This window comes from Haliaeetus albicilla, chromosome 19, assembly GCF_947461875.1.
Source record: "Haliaeetus albicilla chromosome 19, bHalAlb1.1, whole genome shotgun sequence".
Taxonomy (NCBI): Eukaryota; Metazoa; Chordata; class Aves; order Accipitriformes; family Accipitridae; genus Haliaeetus; species Haliaeetus albicilla.
This window is the reverse complement of record NC_091501.1, coordinates 26,948,754-26,965,385: the sequence shown is the minus strand read 5'-3', so window position 1 is coordinate 26,965,385 and position 16,632 is coordinate 26,948,754. Positions and strand designations below refer to the sequence as shown.

Sequence of the window (16,632 nt, the reverse complement as noted above, 5' to 3'; positions counted from 1 at the left end):
AGTCAATTTGACTTTTGTGTGTCCACAATGTCAAGGCCAAAGCATAAAGAACCAGCCCCCATGCACAACTAACCTGCATCGCATTGCTCACCGCAAAACCCTGACAGCTTTTGAACCCCCTCAACAGACAGAAGGGCTCAATTTCCAGTTACCACAACTGAACTGAAAACTGAACTGAGAACTGAAAAAAGGAACAGACCAATATGAAAACAGTCAAGGCTTTGCCAAGTGAAATAAGTAGGACTTAACTGTAACTTTAAAGTGGTTTATCACAGCTTTCAGCAATTTATCGCCTGAAAGGGCCAAGATGCTCGTCATTTAACACAACTCATATTGTACTAAGACTTAATACAGGCACAACTGAAATCAAGCAACCTTCAAAAGCATAGAGAGATTGCTTCTGTTCTGTTAAAAGAATGGTCAAATTTCAAGTTCTGCCTTTGGCCATCATTGCATATTTGAAGAGCTAACAATTTTATTGCACCTAACAGAACAGTGCAAAGTAGCTGTGTGGTCAAACAGGACATTCCTAGGCTATGAGGTAGCTTTACCACATCAAATCTTGTCTTTCCACTGCAGGCCTTTCTTCTTATGTTGTCTTTAGTGATTCTGCATTCCAGTGTATTTTAGTAACACACCTGCTGATTGCGTGAGGCCATAAGATGATGGTGGGACAGAGAAAGAATTTCAGTTTCATGTTCTCTCAAAAAAAGGCTAGAAGAGTATAACTACCCACTTTTAAAGCAGGGAAAAGGGAAATTATTTAAGACCTCTCCTGACAAGGGTAGGAACAAAGCGAAATGAAATTTACAGTCACAGCAGATATTGTGAGGATTTTTGTGTTTCTTTTTTAAAAATTTCTCAGGATTGTCTTCATAACAAACTGAGAAGTTTATTGGCTCTTGCACTCTCTTGACTTCAGCACTAAGTACTGAATTTGAATCTGAAAGTGCTGGCATTTTGTGTTTCTGTAGGAAAGCAAAGAAAGCTTCTTTCTGTGGCAGTGAACTACAGTGGTCTTTTGAAAACAGCTGTGAGTACAAAACACACTAAAGAAAAACTTGTTTTACATATAGCAAGGTAGTTACCAAAGTTTAAGATCTCCCTGCAAAACATGCTTTCTCTGAAGTAACTAGAAGTATCTATGACCTTTCAAGAAAATGAAGGGGCTCCCTTCAGATCCATTCCTGTGTCACATTCTTGACTACTTATCAACTTCACACCTTTTGGCAAACACCAGAGTAATATACCCTGATCTGAATGCTCTCAGCTGTCTGAGCCAAAACCATTAGCTTTCAGGCAAAAAAGCCAAAAAAGACAGACCATGATGCAGATGATCTAACAGGACAAAAAGCTAACAGCCTCAGCAGCAAAGAAAAACTGTGGTCAGAGTATTATTGTTGCGAAGGACGTTGTCTTTCAGGAGCAACTTACCCTGTTGTCATAGACCTTCTTGAGTGCTTCATAGCGGATCGACCCCTGAAAAATCACCCCTTGGAAGGTGTTGCTTTTGTCACTGGCCACTAGCTCCACACAAACCATTTCTCCTTCTCCCACAGTCATGTCACTGAAAACCTGCCAAAGATGCAAGATGAAACACTTCAAGGCAAACTGCAGCTGTTAAAGTTCAAATATATTCAGATTCCCATGATTCTCCTCAGGCCCAAGGCAGTTTCAATGTAAATGGCAGAAAGCAAGGGAGCTGTATGCTCTACCCCAGCCTTTCAAAAACCAGACTTCAGGCAGTGCACACTGCAAATCGTGTGTTGAGATAAGCAGCTCTTACATCAGCCTGTCTTGCTTTAGCCCATCATAAAGACAGATACCAAAATCCAGCTTTAAGCTCAGATTTCAAACATTAAAGAAAGAGGAAGGTCAAATAAAATAACATAAACAGTACTGGAAGATTACCCCCAATTAGCCAAGAACATTTGTTCAAAAGGTACAAGAAAACAGCTAATCAGGACATGAGACTAGAATAGGACAAAACTCTGCTGCTGCAACAAGGAACTCACCTCTTCAAAACTGTCAATCATGAAGAATATGTTGGGGTAGCTGATCTTTGACTCCTCTCCTTTACTGTCCATTGGGTGTTTGCTAGGAGACGCAAACACTTGCTGACAAAGACATGGGAAAAAAAAAAAACAACTTCTCAGGTAAATGTGCTCAGGAATGGACGCATGGAATTAACACCAGAACAGCACAGTCCAACACTGCTCAGTCAGCAACCATTTTCACTTACGCTAGAGATGCTGGACAACCTGCAGGCAAAGCTGGGCAGGTTTCTGACTACAGCCTGTTTTGCAATAATGACACCACTTGTAAAATCCTTGAGTTTTCACATGCAAGTTATCACATACTAGTTGCTCCACAGTAAATGTCCCCGTGTGTACCTGACCTCTCACCATCCTATGGTATATTCCTTTTCATTAACAGAGAAAACCACCTTGAGCTACCTTTAAATTACTGCAATGTGCTCCAAAGTAAAAGCACACACAGCAAGAAAGTTACTGTGGAGTAACTGACCTAACACTACTTGTTTGTACAGTTAATTTCATTGTTATTGTTTGCTTAGTACTACAGTAAGATCAACATCACTCTTTGATGTCACAAGACTCCTCGGAGATGACACTTGCACCAACGCCTGAAACAAGGACATCCTCCAGGCATCTTTGTTCTCATGCCATCCAAAGTAAAGCAAAAAAAAAAAACCCCAAACTCATCTCCAGACAGACACACCTGAGGAAAATACAGTTTGTAGAGATCTTACTGTCAAGCCAGCAGAGAATCAATGCAGTCTGCAAAATAATTTAGGGGAAAGTCAGCCTTTTTTACACTGGTTTTGTGCCTTAGGTACTCTACTGGTATGAACACATCAGCTTTGTCATAGGTCTGGAGTAGCACATCAAGTCCTACGCCTGAAGAGGGCTTCTACCTGTTCAACACCTGGCTGCACACTGACAGGGTAACATATGTTTTCTAAAACAAGAACCATCAGAGCGGTAATACAGATCCACAAAAGTCAGCTTTTGTTCATTTAAAACTAAGAGCTTCCATGATGCCTGTTACAGTGAAATGCCCTACTGCAAATATGCTTTTCACAGTATACCGAATTGGCTTTTCTCTCTCCCTAGATCAACTTCATGATGTTGAAACGTTACTAGTATGTACTGGTAAGTTTTAATGTGTGCTGAGTTTCTCCTAGGAAAGGGGAGGCAAAGAAAAATTTATAAGCAGTCCCACAGTATGAGCCTGTAGGAATGAGGAACAGAAAACCCCCTCCTTATTCTGAACTCTGCTCACACGCAGTGAGGGCAGGTCCCTCATCCTCATCTTCCTAGTTTCCAAATCTGCATGTAATATTTACAGATTTTTCTCAAAAGAGTTTTGCAAAAGTTAACTGGGGATGAAATTTGGACTAGTAAGCAGTGGAAAAAGCGATGAGAAATAAAGGGCTTACATTAGTGGTGTAATATGGTGTCTCAACAGCACCAGAAGGGAATTACGTGCCTAACTAATGCAAATTACAAATACAATAATCAGCGTTGATAGTTTTTGTTTGTAGGCAAAGCAACAATTATTTTAAAATGGTAAAACAAAATTAAAGGATTAAAGAGCAGTGGTTTATTTTAGGTAAAGCCATGCAAGCAGCTGAATGAGCTAGAGGAATGGAAATGCCTAGGAGAAACAGGAACAGGAACCTTTTAAAGAAGAATTTCTGCCAACTAGGAGTTGTTGCAAGATCTGCTGGAAACTGAGTGAAGAAGTCTGGGGTTTCTTGTTGTTGTCCCCTCCACGCTTATTAATCAGTCTCCTCCACTGTGCTAAACCCTGGATTAAGTGTATGCTGCACACAAGCAAGTGATAAAAGCCTTTGGTGTGGAGATGGAAGGAATGAGCAGTTTAAGAGAGAAAACCAGAATCTCATAAAACAAATAAAAGGTAAATCGGTAATCAGTAAATTGTCTACCATTTAATAGCCCTAGATGACAGATTTACCCTGAAGGTTTCTCATAATCCAGGTCTCACAATTTCAGGTTTACCTTCAGATTGGTTAACAGTTGGGCATACTCTGCCCCCCCCCAATCCAGTAGCAAAGATATAAATCTTGAAAGCATGCAGAGGTCTTCACAATTTTTTTGAGAGGGACTATAAAGAACATTTAGATCTCACATTTAGATGACTGGCAGGAAATGTCACTAGACAAATATTTGAGATGCTTCACACGGATGCACCTGTCAGAGCACAGCCTGAGAACACTGGCCTGGTTTTGATACAGCTTTTAGGATTAGGTAATACTGGATGCCAACCTCTTATCCACAAGTAATAACAAGGTAATCTCACCTGAGATTTCTTTTTGTGAATGTGAATATCTCCTCCATCAGAGCGTGTGCACACAGCACATGTCACCACATAATCCAGCTGAAACAGGGCACCAGATAGAGAAATAAAGGTTTAGAGTTAGAAAAACAAAACATTCATGTGCATGAAGCAGAACACATTCTCTCTTAATTTTTTTAGCTGTCTGGCTAAAAAGTAAGATGTTTTGGTATTGCCTTTTTCTTTATTCTCTTTCCTCTACTGAAACTCCTGCGATTTTAAAGCCTGTGTTTATTAACTCAGCAATGCTGAAATCTTTTGTACAGATGCTTGCTGAGGTGCACAACCTACAGGTAAAGAAACTCCTGTCAATATTGTTTAACAATAGCTTGCTGGTCAGCTGGGGGGAATAAGTATGACACGCACATATAAGCACACTGTAAGGTAGAAATGGAAAAGATATCCTCCCTTTGAAAAGGGAAAAATAGAAACACTAATGAACACAAGCAGCACATCGGAGAGGTCAGAAACGATTAACACAGCCTGCCAAACAACCCGAAAAAACTTGTAAGGAGCAAGTATGATAGCTCTGGACAGCGATGCCCAGCTGTAACAGCATCTCTGAATTTTGATTGTAGCAAAGGGATTCTGGTTTTATTCAACATCAAATAAAGGCAGAAACTGCTCTCTGCAGAGTTGTTCTGCAACGAGACTTTTGGGAGGAAAGGGAGAGAATGAAAACAATTTGGTTTTCAGGATGTGTGCAATAAGCCAGCAGTCTCTCATTTCAAGATCATAATCAACAAAACTTTAAAGGGATCTCGAATGACTATAGTAATGTTCAGCTTCCCTAAGCGTCAATATAACATATGCAATAACTGAACAACTTATGAGTTTAATTAAAGAAATAATTTTTGCTAGCTTCATGTTTCCACCACCAACAAGAAAAGTTTGATTAAAGTTCTGATGTCAAGTGCAGCAAACTTTGTGTAATACGTAACACCTTAACTGCATTTCTACTTAGCAGTTCCCTCTCTTAGCTGCACCTGTGTTATGAACTCTAATGGAAATGCTGCTCGTCTAACAGTCTCGTTCACTCTCAAGAACTACTAAACTTGACAAAGCCTTCCATTTTGCAGAGCTTTGTTACAGAGCATAGAATTCAGCCCCACTTCACTGGATATATTTAAAGTTTTTTGAGGAAAGCTATTAGGACTGTACTGAAAAATAATAAAAATCTCAGTTTATGTTCATTTAGACTCTGAAAGGCAAAATTAAAACCATGTTTTCTCTCTATCATTCAGAAGTGTTCAAATCCCCCAAGCTAGGGAGGAAAGGGGACAGATCAAAGCCTTCCCTGAAACCTCTCTAGCATAAACAGCCCACAAAAATTAATAAGCATCACTGTTACCTTCTGTAGGATGAGGTTCAAGTAGACGCTCTCTTCCCAGTCAATGTCAGGGTCTCCCAGGCCAGGAAGCTTCTTAGAATCTCTCCGGTAAACTTCAACTTCAACCTGCTAAGAAAATATCACATCTCCTTGAAAAATACTACCTAAAGATACCTATATGCTTACATAAAACTGACTCCAGAAGCTGCATGTTGTGTAGCTTCCTGCTGTATTTTTCTGTCAGGATTGGATTTTGTTGACAGTGGAAAGGCAGCTCTTGTGGAAGGCTTTGCATGGAAGTGAAGCTGGGGGACATGGGATGTGAAGGTCAACAGGTGAGAAAAGCGTCTGTGCGGGGGAATCTCAGTTTTGGACAGCAGCTTCACTTATTCCTTATAACAGGTATGTTCTAGCAAAAAGCAAATTAATAAAATCAGGAATACACACACACACACATATGTATTTCTCTTAATACAATTCCTCAGAACCAAACGTGTCACTAGACTAATGCTCAACATCACCTAGCAGGTCGCTGTTGTTTGTTCCCCCTGGGGTAGGAGTCTCTGGGAAGATGAAGTCCACTAATTAATGCCTCACAGAGGACATTTGGGTAACCCCTCTTCTAAAGGTTTCACACTGACAGTACCGATTGGACCCAACTACATGTGAGATTTTCAGCTGTACTAAAAACAAGCAAATGAAAAATCTCAAATAATCTCAGAAAGCAGGAACAACTCTACTGACATTAACAAATTGAAGCAACTGAAATAAATATAAAACTTGACTCGATGTAGTACAGAGTTGAACAGCAGTTTGACACTTGGAAAAAGAATATCTGCAGCACAGCTTAATCTCTGAACTGGTGTGTAATACAAAATGGGGTGACAAGTACCACACTTAACATGTCAAAGCTATGCACTGTCTTAACAGAATACCTGAAAAAGCATTTGTTTCTCTTTGCTTGTCAAATATCCTTTTTTGTTAACACAGATGTTTAAGAAATATCCGGAATACTGTGACCAGCTGACACAACTATAAACAGGGTAATTCATGAACCTTTTTTTGCTTTGGTCAGGGCAGAGAAAGAAGGGTAGAGCCGATTTGTTAGAAAACAGATTGTCATAAAGGTCAGAATACGTGAATGGAATCACACAGAGTAAGATTAAGCCCTATAGTAATTCAAAATAAGATTAAGACCTATAGTAACTCTGCATCTATTTCAAATCCTCTGGGAAGGATAAAGCTACAAGACCGAAATACAGTGAAGAACAGTGAAACAGTACAATATTTCAGGATTGACACTACCATCAGATACCATGAAAGCTGAATGCACTGTTTTCTATCATTCTTCTCTTAACTTACAAATATCTTTTAAAAATGCCTATAGACTCATACATCATTCCTTTGTTCTGTTTTTATTTCTTCTAAAGCTCCTAACCATGATTTTTTTCTATGGGCAATATAATTGTTCAAACTAATGAGAGTTACTGTAAAAAACTAAGGCACGAGCATCCGAGGGAAATAATCTAATTTAAATTCATCTCCAAATAAACAAAGGTGATATTTGCACTTTTGTGCCTAAAAGCATGGAAACAGCACATTCGCAAGATTCCAGAAATACCCTGTGAAACAAAAGCTGTCTTGTCTCTGAAGGAAAGACGCAGTGAGAGGAGCGGGTGAAGGCAGGACTGAGGAATTGGAGGGTAAAACTCCGGCTCTAACCCACCTCAGGGTAGGCGAGACCAAGGACTCCGCAGACACCACCGCAGCCTCTTCTGCCTCCGTATCTGTGGAGCCTTTACTGTAATCCAGGGAGAGCTCAATCATCTCTTAATGATGAAGTTTAAAACCTCCCTTTGCACAAGTCAGCCACCTATTTTTTTCTGCTGGTGAAATTAATTCACACGCTGAACTACTTCTTCCCAGCAATTACAAAGCCATTGCACAACAACTCTTTCAAAAAGCCCCCCCAACGCTGTCACTGATAACAACAGAGAAAAGGCCTTTCTTTAATCATTCTTCCCTATGCACTAATTCAGGGTAGGATTCCCAGGCGGTGGGTTAGGGCACGGTGGATCACCGCGAATCACCACCACGGCTGTTCCCGGAGCCAAGTGCTTAAGCCACACTGTATTCCAAAGGAAATTAATTCAGGCAATTTAAGGAATTCGGGTTTTTGCCAGGCAAAAAACTGCACAGGGTATAGATCTCTATTCAACAGGTCAAACCAGGCAGGAGAGGGGCGACCTCCTCCCAGCGAGAAAGGAACCGTCAGCAGCCCGAATTGAGAGGCAGCACTCATCCGACCTCAGAAAGACAGAAAACGGACTTCCAAACGCTCTCCGTGGCACTGGCACCCGCTGGATGTGTTTTACCCGTGCCCAGGTAAGGGTCCTTGGTGAGCGTCAGGGGAACACACCAGCCCTCCCAGCACCAGGGCAGCAGTCACGCCGAGGAGCCAGCGTTTGCTCCAGCAGCCAGCAGTTTCAGACGCCTTTCTGTCCACGCCACTGAAGGATCTGCTTTATAAAGCACAACGAGCCCTCGCCAGGGTGCCGTAACGAGCAGCACTACCGCTCCCCATCTGACTGGCAATATGCTTCACAGGGCGGGCACGCACATTACAAGTCACTTTTGAAAAAAAATCTCACCCCTTCTCTCATAAACACCTCTATCTGCAACATCTCTTTTACTCATTTCTAGACAGTTCTTCCAGAAATAGCAAAAAGGCATCCATAAAGCGTCTCGGCATAAAGCAAAGTGCTAAATCTGGGTTGGCCAAAACAAACAGCGCTTCCCCGGGGCTCAATTTCCCACGCAAGTGCCGTAGCTCACAGATTAATCTCAGATACCCTCTACTGCCACAAGTGCTGGACATGTGAAGGTGGCCATGCAATATTACGTGAAATAAATCAACAGGCTCGGTTCAACTCATAGCAAATGATCCTGCTGTTGCTGGCACACTGTGAAGTCTTAGGCAGGGCCAAGGATGTAGGAAAGACTGCGCTGACTCCAGTCAGACCCTGCAGCCACTTGTTCAGCATCAGCCAGTAAAGGAGGCGTCTAAATCAATGGTTAACAAAAACAAAAAATTTTAAAAACCTCACACAAAGAACTTTAAACACAAATTTTCACCATTCTGTACATCTTAATCACTATTGTTTAAAATCGGCAATCTAAATTTCTTGGCAGGCTGACATAATTTGTCCATGTCCCAAGGAAGCTTGCTCAGCATCTCTACACTTGTCTTCCTGGTACTATGTACAAACAGCGTATATGCCAAGAACGTAAAATCAAAATCTGAAGCCTCAGAAAGCCCCATTACTCAGGCTCCTTACGTTGCAAAAGAATTGCAGTTGTTAAGATCCCATAAATACTGCAGAAGTAGCTACCTGAGCTGTCACCAAGTCCCAATGCAAGGGGTAAGTACTAACCTTTTATATGTCACTGAATCACTTCAAGTGAATGTAGGCATTTGGGATTGACAGCATGGAAAACAGAAGACCGATGTGTTTGCTGTTCTGACCTCTAAGTACTCAGACATCAACAAATAGGAGCGCCATCAAAATCTCAATGAGTTCCCAGTAATAGAAACCATTACATGAGTTTAAGTAAGTAGTGTTACCCATTCTGAGCACAGTGCTTCCTAAATGAAGTGCCTGCCCTACAGAAGCGTTGCCTTATATTTACATAGAAATAGCATGGTAAATGTGAGCCTAATTTTATTTATATATCTATCTCTCTCTCTATAAAATAACATATATATCAACATAGATATAAAAATAAAAAACTAGAATATAATTTCTTAGTATACCTCATGCTTTTCACGAGAACACCGTTTTGTGATATTCCAGGCTTAATTCATGTTGTCACGTTTGGCCTTGCAGAGTTAAGAAATTACACAGACTGGAGAACATGCTGGATTTCAGATAGCTGAGTGCTCCCAAGAAAACAAGTCTCAGCCAGGGATCCAGGAGACACTGGGTCTTTTTCCAGGTCTGCTGCTGATTCACTTGGCCATGCCTCACCTCTATGCTTGTTTATCTGGCTTTAGGTTAGATGTGCCTTCCTGCAAGTGTGAAAATTTATTAATAGAAAGAACTACGTAAATACTGATTATTTATTCCCAGTGAAATCCAAAAGCCAAGCTGGATATTTCCTCATTCAAGTCAAGATGATGATCCTTCTACAGTTTCAGCAAGCTGAAATCCATTATGCCACCTTTACAAAGTTTTCACAGGGTTACCAAGCTAAGGCTGTAAAGGAGAATTACATCAGGTAGGCTGACCTCCTATGTGTCACAGACATTTCACCCTCTTACTTCTTCACAAAACCCAGTTAATCACATTTGACTAGACAGTGCCTGGGAAAATACCTTATTTTGAGAACTCGTTCCAACGATTAATCACCCTCTTGGCTGAAAGTGTGCAACTTCATTTAATTCAGCTGCTTTCCTTTTGCCAGCCTCTGGTTCTTCTCATGCCTATTTCCACTGTATCAAGAAGCATTATAATACTCAGGTTTGGTTTGTGGGTTGTGTGGGGGTTTTGGGTTGGGGGTTTGATTTTATTTTTTTTTTTTTTCCATTTGTTAGCGCTCCAGATAAGCCAGACAAAACTCCTTTAGGATGTCTCTGTGGCGCTCAGCAGGGCACCTCTGCAGAACTTGTGCTCCTTTTCCACCCTCTTGGTATTTCACCAGTATTGGAGTTTTCTGGTACTGGCACAGCGCTGGGGTCCGCATTCCGACGACTCCCTCAGGATTGCACTTTTTCTGCGCAGCAGCACGACTGCACGCTAAATAACGTGCGCTCTGTGCCTTGCCTGCCCTTTCCCGAGCCTGTGTGCACGCCTGGCACTGAAATATTGAACTACACTAATAAATGAACCCGTGTTTCCTTGAGATCAGGCTGCGCAGTCCGACAGTCATGCCCTTACAATTTACGCAGCGCCAACGTGCGTCATCTGCAAATCCGAATCCGCTGTAATTTTGTCATCCTTGTGCCCAGGCTGGAGTTACACCGGAGCTCCTGGAGAGGAGCCCCGCCGATAATTCCAGCGGCAGCTGCTCCCACCGCAACACGCGTTGTCCTCGAAACTCGCCAGGAGTCGTCACCCGCACAAAAAGCGCATCCCAAGGGCAACGGAGCAAAGCGTCTATTGACGCGGATGTATTTTATTCACAGAAATATGCCTTTCAGAGATGTATACATTATGGACTGGTTAACTTTACTAAAGAACTCGAGCCACACAAGATCCTGTACTGGAAACCAGTGTAACACACACGTTAAGTTATACGCTTCCAGACAGCTGAAACATTTTTATCATAAAACCCAGAAAAACCCATCTGAGACCCTAGTCCAGGTTTAAAATCTTTGTGATAAACTAGATACTTCTTCCAGCATGCCTATTTGCTCCCTAAAACTTTGAGAACACAATCAGCCTTTTAAATTGGTATTAATAATATGAACACTGGGATATCTAGGCCCTCCCTCGCCAAAAAAAACCCTCACTAGGGAGAACATTAATTCTATATAGTTCCCAAGGCATCAGAGCTGCTTGATGAAACCTATGTGAATTGAAAAACACCTTGTTTGCACAGCTTAGCACATAAGCCTTTGAAAAAGTCCTGAAAAGAAATCTACAGTCAGAATTGATACAGGCTGTCAGCTGGGCAGCATGGAAAGCATGGGGTAAGAAGAAGAGGGTTTACAAGAAGCACTATTTTGTTGGCATTCAGAAAGCATTCAAAAAAAGCAGATTCTGGTTTTCTGTTAATTAATGGGATTAACAGGTCTATCTAGTAGTAGCACCACTTTTCAGGGTTTTTTTCAGACCACACTCACTAAAAAACAGTAAATGGGAGGGGGTTGAACATGAAAAGGGAGAGGAAGATGATACAGTGAAAAAAATTCAAGACTTCTTCCACAATATAAGTTCAGCAAGGAAACACTCCTACTATCTCCAGAGCCAGCTGCAATACAGAGACTGAAATTTGATTTTGGGGATTTTACATTGACAGGTTTGGTTCAAAAGATCAGGAAAAGCCAGCAAAAGAAAAACGTTCCTTTCAAAGAACTGGTCCATTTTCTACAAAAGCAGAATTATCCCCCAGTATGTGCTCACCAGCACACAGTTTTAAAAGCCCCCATCACATAGTGCATCCAACTATTGTGAATCCTACCGGCTTTCAACATTAGAAGCACCTTTCTCACTTAGAAATCTAATTGTGCATTACCTGCCAGCCACAAGGCATTTAGTTACAAATTTGGACAGTGAAAGAAGACTACATTTTTACCAGTGTAAACAATCACAATAAATTTTTTCTCTTAGGGAAATGAAAGATATCTTAAAAAAAAAAATCAGAGAAAATATTTTAAGTACAACAAAGAAATGGTGTTGAATGCTAAACGCCAGCCATCAAGCAATGTCAGGACAAAAAAAAATAAATTCTATTTAACTATAACTGCAATGTTAATGTAAGTTCTAGTTATACTCCCAAGCTGGGCAGAACATTAAAACCCCTTTTCCTTCTGGATCCTTTGAAGACACACATTACAAGTAACTTGAAACACTGCATACAACACCAGTAGTGCTACTATAGTAAGACAGTTTACGGATGTGAAGAAGAGAGAATTTGTGACTACAGCAGCTTTTTATTAGAACCAACTGGTTAGACAGCAAGAACAAACTTTGGGGCATAAACAGCCACCTTCGGCTCCTTCCGCCACAAAAACTAATTTATTTTTCCCCAACCTATGCAAAGACATCAATTCTCACTCCCAAACCTCAGGTCTCCAGTAACCTGAAAATACAGTACCTTCAATGGATTCTCAAAACCCAACATACTCATGGACTTCTGCATCATCTCCAAGACTAATGTCACCAAGGCTATCATTGATACAAATGCATTTTGGAGACAGCAATCAAGCTGTAATAAGCTATTGGAATGCTTAGAAGAGTCCTAAAAAAAGACGTTAAGAGAAAAATCCAGGTCTAGAAGTAGACCTCCATTAGAATGCAAATGATAGAGCATTCACTTTCTACATTTTACTTTCCCTGTAGCTCTGAAACACTTTAAATCCCAGTAGGCTTGCTCCTAACAGTGTTAGTTAAAAGAAAAAAAAAAAATACATGCACACCCCCTTATAACTTTCAGAATATTATTAAATTTAAAGATGTAGCAACCCTAAGTTTTGAATCTGCCTCACAAATGTTTCAAGCTAATTTAATATACTGGTGATGGGAAAAGGAAGGGCTATATTGATTTCTGCTTCTAAAAAAAAAAATTATCAATAAGCTGCATGACCCTGATTTAATGCAGAGCACTCTACCCTGGTCTGAACACTTTATGTTATTTTTACCAGCAGGTGTCAGGTCTAAGATTAGCAGATATTAGAAGGTAGATTCAGTCTGAGCCAAAGCTACCCAGTACCAGAGAGGGTTTGTGTGCAGTGATTCCTGCTCATCTTGCTCTTGGGGAGGGGGTGGAGGTAACTCATTAAAAAAAGGAAACACGGAAAATAAGACCGCTGCCAGAAACCCAGCAGCAATCCAGATCTGTGTGACAAATGCTGAAATCCTTGCAATGTCTCTGGCTTCAGCGTCTCCTCCAGCTCATCGGAACAAGGCTGGCTGCACAGAGGCTGACCTGCCAAAACACGTCCAAACTTTCCCTACAGCGTGGGGCTGCCGTTACAACACCGTTTGGTTCTTTGGACGAAAACTCCCCACCTCCAGACCACCGAGATGCAGGTCACTCGTTGCTTCCTTGCCTACGTACTAGAACATATCAACAACATGATGCAATTCAGAGGGAAAAGACAGTATCCAAGGAACTGCCAGGACTCTGGCACAGAAATAAGACATTTTCTCAGAACAAGAAATCACCACGAATGCCATGGAGATCACTAATCTCCAAAGACTTTGGCCTCACGTGTATTTAGCAAGCTGGGAGAAGTCACGATACCACAGACCTGTAGACAAAGCAGCGTTTTTGTGTTTTGTAACAGGCTGCCAAGCATCACTGTAGAATGTACACCCAGTAAGACAACGTGAACTGATCTGACTAAGTCACCCATGAAGATCCATCTGCTCATTCATCCACTCGGCATCGACAGACCTGTCTCTATTAAATGGGAAGAAAATCAAAGTCTGGTATTTTCTGGAGCATGCAGAGAAGCCCTATGGGAAGGGTGCATCCCCAGTCCTGTCACATCGAGAAGCTGCAGAAGGGACAATGACATTGACAACAGATTACATTATAAGCCTTCCCTAGAGTATTTATATTCAAGATAATACTTAAAGGGGACAACTGTATTTAACAATGCAATAATGTACTAAAATGAAAAAAGATTCTTTCAGATGTCATATAGAGCCTTCTTCTTCGGATTATAGCTACCGTAATTTTTACTGGCAGTAACTGTAGATGACAACGAGAAGAAAGCCCTCCAAAACAAAATTCTAATTTCTTTTTCCCGGATACTATTAATTATTCAGAAGTTGCACCTGATCCTCCTGGAACGCACTCTGGAGCCCACATAAAGGCAGCATTATGCCCAGTAGCTATGGCAACTTGACACCCACCTTGGCTATAAAGCTGAAACAAAGCCCACTGCAATAAAGCGACTGTAAACTGTTCTGTGCAAGAGGCAAAGTTCAGCTACAGAGAAAACCATCCATTTTCTAAAAATTTGTTTCAATATTCATTATTATCTCCCCACAACTACTTTGTACAATCAAAAGCCAAACCAACAGAAAGAGCAGTAAATGATCTAAAAAGCTGACTGTAATTTCTAGTGTCTCTGGACAAATCACAACAGCAGGAAGATTTCTCAGACTCCACTGTCTTGCAGAGGTTCTTTCAAAGGTCCAAACGGGACAAATTGCGTGCCCACCAGCAGTTGCTCATCTTTTCCGTGACGCAGTGACCTAGGAGAGTCTATTCATAGCTTTGGACTACCTCTTTCATTTGCGGGCATGAGAAATGCTGGGCGACTGTAACTTCTGCTACTCATTCACGACCCGCAGGCGAGAAACTGTGCAGCCCAGATCATGCCCAAAGGCAGTATTTACGCCCTACCTCTGCCAACGCCATGCTGACATTTAGCTTCAAGGTTCAGCTCGAAGGCTTACTGCAAATACTACGTGTACTTGTAGGCGAGGACACAGGAGGGTGTTTGCAGGTGGAATAAGAGCCTTGGAGAACGGCAGTGGATTATCCTCTCTCATCACCCAAGTTGCAGGATGGCTGATGAGACACGAAGGGGGCTGCTGCACCAGACACCGTTCCCACTCCAGCCCATGCTCATCAGGAACAGGGGGTTCACAGGTGGCTACCAGCGAACATGCTTTTAAAATTGAAATGTAAACAAACAATTCTCTCTGTTTTTTCACACTTACCTGTAAATGGGAGACCCGTTCAAGTCAAAACGATCCCAACTAGGTTGCAACAATAGCTGCAATATTTTCTATCTGGAGAAGGCGTGTTAGTTTAAATAAGCAGCTGAAGTTGCAAAATGTCTTCTCCCTCCCTGTCCTCTTTCTCACATCTCTTGCATGTCCTTAGGACTTCACACCACCAGCAATCACCTCATGTGAACGTGGGATTACCAGAGAGATGTCATCTTAGAGCAGACTGGCTATATGCATAAAAAGCTGTAGGGTTACTGACGTAACGGTGCATACATTGGGGAAAAAAATACAACATCTGGTTTAAGAAAGTGGAGCTTACACAGCTGAGTCCCTTCCCACTCTCACCCATCTTTCAAATGCATTGGCCAACTTCGGACAAACTCAACAGAGGTCTCGCAGACTGTACCGTCGTGACAATCGGCAACCAAACTCCACGTTACTACTGCTGCCGAAGAAGGGCCAGGGAAGCTCCATCTTTCTCAGGCGCCATTTACCATGAGCCACACACAGCACCGGCTTCCTTTTGCCTTGGTAGCAACCGAAAAGACAGAAAAGGACTACACAGGTTAGGAGGCACGGTACATTGCTGGAGGGACACGGGGGGCAGAGCAGGGACATGAGCTGTATTTATTAGGGCACAGGGAATACTGCAGGAATAGAGTCACAGCAGATGAGAAGTAAGATTAGTCAAAGGGGATTTTTACATGAGATTAGACATATCTATAAGCCTGGCTATATCATTCTGCAACTCAGTTTATTTTACCCTCTATATTTAACGGGAAGGAAATTCTTGCCCACTGAAGTGAATGGCAAAATTCTCAGCAACTTCAGAGGAGCTGGGATTTCATCTCAAGATTTTCCAACTATTTGTAACTTACAGACACGTACCTCAAGGTAAACTTAACATTGGTTTATCTACAACACCCTAGATTGAAATGTTTAAAAACCAGGCAACCCACTGTAACTATGATCATATTCCAAAGAGGAATAATTACATATAACATTCATTAATATGAAGATTCACCACTCAGGACCTTTTCTTTCGGACCAAAGTAATTTGCTGGATTTATAGACCTATTTGTAGTCCTATAGTTAAAAGCCACAGACCTTGTAAAGTTTATTAGTCTTCATGTGAGAAATATATAAAGCAACAGTAATGATTATAAAAAAGGTAATGAGTGCTGGGGAAGCTAAAAAAAAACCCACGTGATTGTATAAAACATTTCTATTGGTACAAAAAATGCAAAGGGCAGTAAAATATCGCATTATAAAAATTTAATTTATATTTTGTTGTCACTTAAAGACTCCACTTGCAATTATGAAACTGGACAGATACGTTTGGGAAAGGCAGTCATTACAAGGAGAATCATTAGCATGATTTGCATGATATGCAATATTTTTTTTTTATTCCTGAGGATTGATATTAGTTAAGGAGGTTAAAACAGGCAGTGATTTCACCATATTTGATAAGGCTCAGCATGGTTTCCAATCACTTAAGTTTAGCTTTTA

The 16,632-nt window shown here is 41.3% G+C and overlaps 1 protein-coding gene across 3 annotated transcripts in view; it reads right to left on the bottom strand.

Moving 5' to 3' along the window:
* Window positions 1–16,632, bottom strand: part of KIAA0930 (KIAA0930 ortholog) — a 76,001-nt gene that overhangs the window by 14,166 nt on the left and 45,203 nt on the right. For 2 of the 3 annotated variants that reach the window (XR_011328764.1, XM_069806932.1), the window contains exons 3-6: window positions 5,732–5,839; window positions 4,345–4,422; window positions 2,016–2,117; window positions 1,435–1,575 (exon numbers count right to left, since the gene is read on the bottom strand). Coding sequence is in view for 2 of the 3 variants with exons in the window: in XM_069806932.1 (XP_069663033.1) it covers window positions 1,435–1,575; window positions 2,016–2,117; window positions 4,345–4,422; window positions 5,732–5,839 (429 nt within the window). In the remaining variant the exon portion in view is untranslated. The remainder of the gene's footprint in view (window positions 1–1,434; window positions 1,576–2,015; window positions 2,118–4,344; window positions 4,423–5,731; window positions 5,840–16,632) is intronic. The other variant, XM_069806933.1, reaches the window with a different exon arrangement.